This window comes from Curcuma longa, unplaced genomic scaffold, assembly GCF_044706935.1.
Source record: "Curcuma longa cultivar G26 ecotype Majalengka, Jawa Barat unplaced genomic scaffold, ITB_CL_G26_1.1 contig_24127, whole genome shotgun sequence".
Taxonomy (NCBI): Eukaryota; Viridiplantae; Streptophyta; class Magnoliopsida; order Zingiberales; family Zingiberaceae; genus Curcuma; species Curcuma longa.
The window spans coordinates 4,267-7,338 of NW_027432346.1; the positions used below are offsets into that span (position 1 = coordinate 4,267).

Sequence of the window (3,072 nt, forward strand, 5' to 3'; positions counted from 1 at the left end):
ATGCTAACAAGGTGATTACCATTAGTCACTTGTCCTTTTTTTTTAGAAGAAAAAGAAGATTTAGTTCATAATATGCCTCAAAAGTAATGGATTCCAGCAAATTGTTAACGTGAAGGAATCCATCAGTAATCTAAGATGGAAGGAACATGTATCTTTCTTTCTTCTTTTGCATCGAGGATCATTAATTACATTAGAGTGGAAGCGAGATGGAAAAGAGTGATCATGCAACCAAAATTGAAGAAGAAGAGAAGAAGAAGAAGATGATGAAGTAGAATTTGTTGGAGGGATCTACTCACACTGTATTTTTCCGGCCATGGCCGCCGGGCAAGAGCTTGAGCACCTCCACAAGCGTGTTGTTGAACTTTGTCAGGTTCATCCTCACGTCCTGGTTGTCGAGGTACGTCTTGCTGATGGCCGGCCATCCCTTGCGGTGCACGGAGAGAGGATCCTTCAGAACGGGGTCGTCCTTCGCGTACTGCTCGCTGAGCGTGCTCTCCGCCTCGTCGATGTGGTAGGCCAAGTACTTGATCCCCATCGCCGGCGCCGGCTTCTCGAACGTGTCCCGAGCCAGCCACGCTAGCCCATTCAGAGGGACCACCTGCACCAGCACTGCTCCGGCCGGCAGGAACACCATGTTGGTCAGCCCAGCGCCGTGCACGCCCACCAGCACGTCCGCCGCGTTGACCAGCCGAGCGAACTCCCCCACGTCGCTCGAACGGGTTGCCTCCGCCAGCCGCACCTGGAACCCCATCCTCGCCGCCGTCTCCGCCATCGCCTCCTCGTTCAGGAACACCCTCGTCCCCTTCCTCGATATGATCAGCAGCGTGGGCTTCGCCGCCGCCCCCTCCCCTACCGCCCGTCTCTCCAGTCCGTACGCCCTCCTCAGCAAATCCCTAAATTCCACAATCGAGAAGCCGGCCGGGGTCTTGGACGCGTTGACGCCGAGCTCCTTGTGGAAGTCCAACCCGACGATGGCGCGGGGGAAGCAGAGGACGCCCTCATTTCCGTCCGCATGGACGAGGTCGTAGTTGGAGAGCTGCTTCAGGATCAACGCGAATTTTTCCAACCACCAATCCTTCCGATCAGCCACCACCAACTGGATCTCGCCGCGGAACCCGTAGGCGGAGATGAAAAGGGGAATAAGGACGTCGGTGAAGCTATGGAAGAGGTTGTCGGTGTAGTCCCCGACGGAAAAAACCAGCGCCGGGACGGCGAACCTCCCCGTGCAGCGCGGCGGCGACGGCCCCTCACCGGGCAAGGGCTTCAGCGTCCACTCCGTCACATTCTTCATGGCCGGCGGGTCGTGCTTCCTGCAATAGGGTTTGATCGCCCATTCCCGATCTGTTGCCGAGCGGGGCAGCAAGATGGTCCGCGAGCTCCCCAGAATCCTCACATGACCTCGGGCATCGCAGACGTTAGATCTCCTGCTTGTTCCCCAGCAGATCGGCTCGTGCCGGCGCGTCATCGCCCCATCCTCAACACCTGCACACAGACAGAAGATTGAGCTGTCGAAAGCTACAGATTTGCTCCCAATCCCTAGAGGCAGTGAAGCAGCACCAGAGGTAGAATCGTCATTGTCGTCCCCAAGCGGCTCCCAAGTCAAAATCGGGTCTCTTCCTCCCAGCGCCGGCGATCTCGCTGCAACAACAACGTCGACGACGATGATTAGCTGAAGAAGGAAGAGCGACGAGCGACGAATCAAGGATCGAGAGGCAGACCGTAAAGAGCAGTGGAGACGAAGCGAGAGTTGATGAGGAAGAGGAGGCAGAGGGAGAGAAGAATGGCGGCGACGATGAGGGCGCTTGGCCGCCTTCCAGGCTCGAGCTTCACGAGGCCCTTCCATGGCTTCATCCCCTTCCCTTTCCCTCTTCCCCTTTCCCCTGTGCTCTTCCTTCCTTCTTCCACAGTGCATAGTTATAGTCATGATTACTAGTGCCGTTTTACTGTTTACCACCCCGAACTCAAATTACTTTCAATTTTAGTCAAAAGAAATAAATTTTATAAATTTATCATCGAAGTAGTAACTCTTTTACGCACGTGAACATTAAAAGAAAGATTTTTTTACACTTCAATTTGAGATGTAAAAAAAGGGAAAATAACTTTAAGGGGGTGTTTGGTTTAAGGTTCTCCAGATGTAAATGTTCCGTTGAATTCTCGAAATTTGTGCAATGGACAGATGATGAGTGTTTGGGTTTAGATGGTGAATGTACATATGGGATTGGGGTAATCAAAAATTGGGGGTTGACAAAAAGGACATGTGTGGAGGTCCTTTTTGCCAACCTGAAAGTTCAAATTACACATCTACCCTTGTGAAAAATATATAAGGATTTTTTAATTTTCTTAGTAAGGGTAAATAAGTAAATGGACATCCAAAATACAACTCAACCTCATATTCACCAGACACTCTATTTATATTTACATTTTCTCAACCTTTTCTCAACCCCAACTATACATTTTATATATTTTCAACCCCAACTTTCCGTTGAAAAAATACAACTTAAAACCAAACACCTCCTAAATATTATTTGTTTCAATTTTATTTTTATTTTAAATATTAATTCTTAAATAATTTATTTAACTTAAATTTTTTTAAATTTCTCTCATTAAGTACTATCTTTTTTACTCTTTTCTTTCATCAGTAAATTTTTATAGAAATATATATAAAAATATTGATTTATCCTTTATCGTATCAAAGTGTATAGATTTTATATTTCGTATGCTTATTGTATGTCTACTTATTATTTTTTTAAATTTATTTATTTATTTAAGTCGTAAATATTAATTTTAGTTGGTCTTCACAAGATGATTTTAATAAGAAAAATCTTACATTCATAAGTTTAATGAGTTATACATATTTTTTTACATATAGATTTATTTTAAGAAGTAAAAATATTTTTATAATTTTATATATTTAATTTTTATTTTCTTTTATTTCCTCATAAATAAGGTGAAACATGTTACGTTAATGAACATTCTCTTCCTCCTAAACAAGGAGAACATAAATATTTTTCTTCTTCTTCCTTTTCCTTTCGTTAATGAACTTTCTCTCACCCCATCCAAATAGAGGATAAG

At 45.2% G+C, this 3,072-nt stretch overlaps 1 protein-coding gene across 1 annotated transcript; it reads right to left on the reverse strand.

Moving 5' to 3' along the window:
• Positions 1-201: 201 nt before the first annotated feature.
• LOC141818284 (alpha-1,3-arabinosyltransferase XAT3-like) lies at positions 202-1,868 on the reverse strand. The gene is made up of 3 exons (XM_074705804.1): positions 1,719-1,868; positions 1,558-1,638; positions 202-1,482 (listed from the first exon to the last, which is right to left on the reverse strand). Exons 1-3 carry the CDS (start codon positions 1,849-1,851, stop codon positions 293-295), a joined length of 1,404 nt encoding a protein of 467 aa, XP_074561905.1. The 5' UTR covers positions 1,852-1,868; the 3' UTR covers positions 202-292.
• Positions 1,869-3,072: the final 1,204 nt, after the last annotated feature.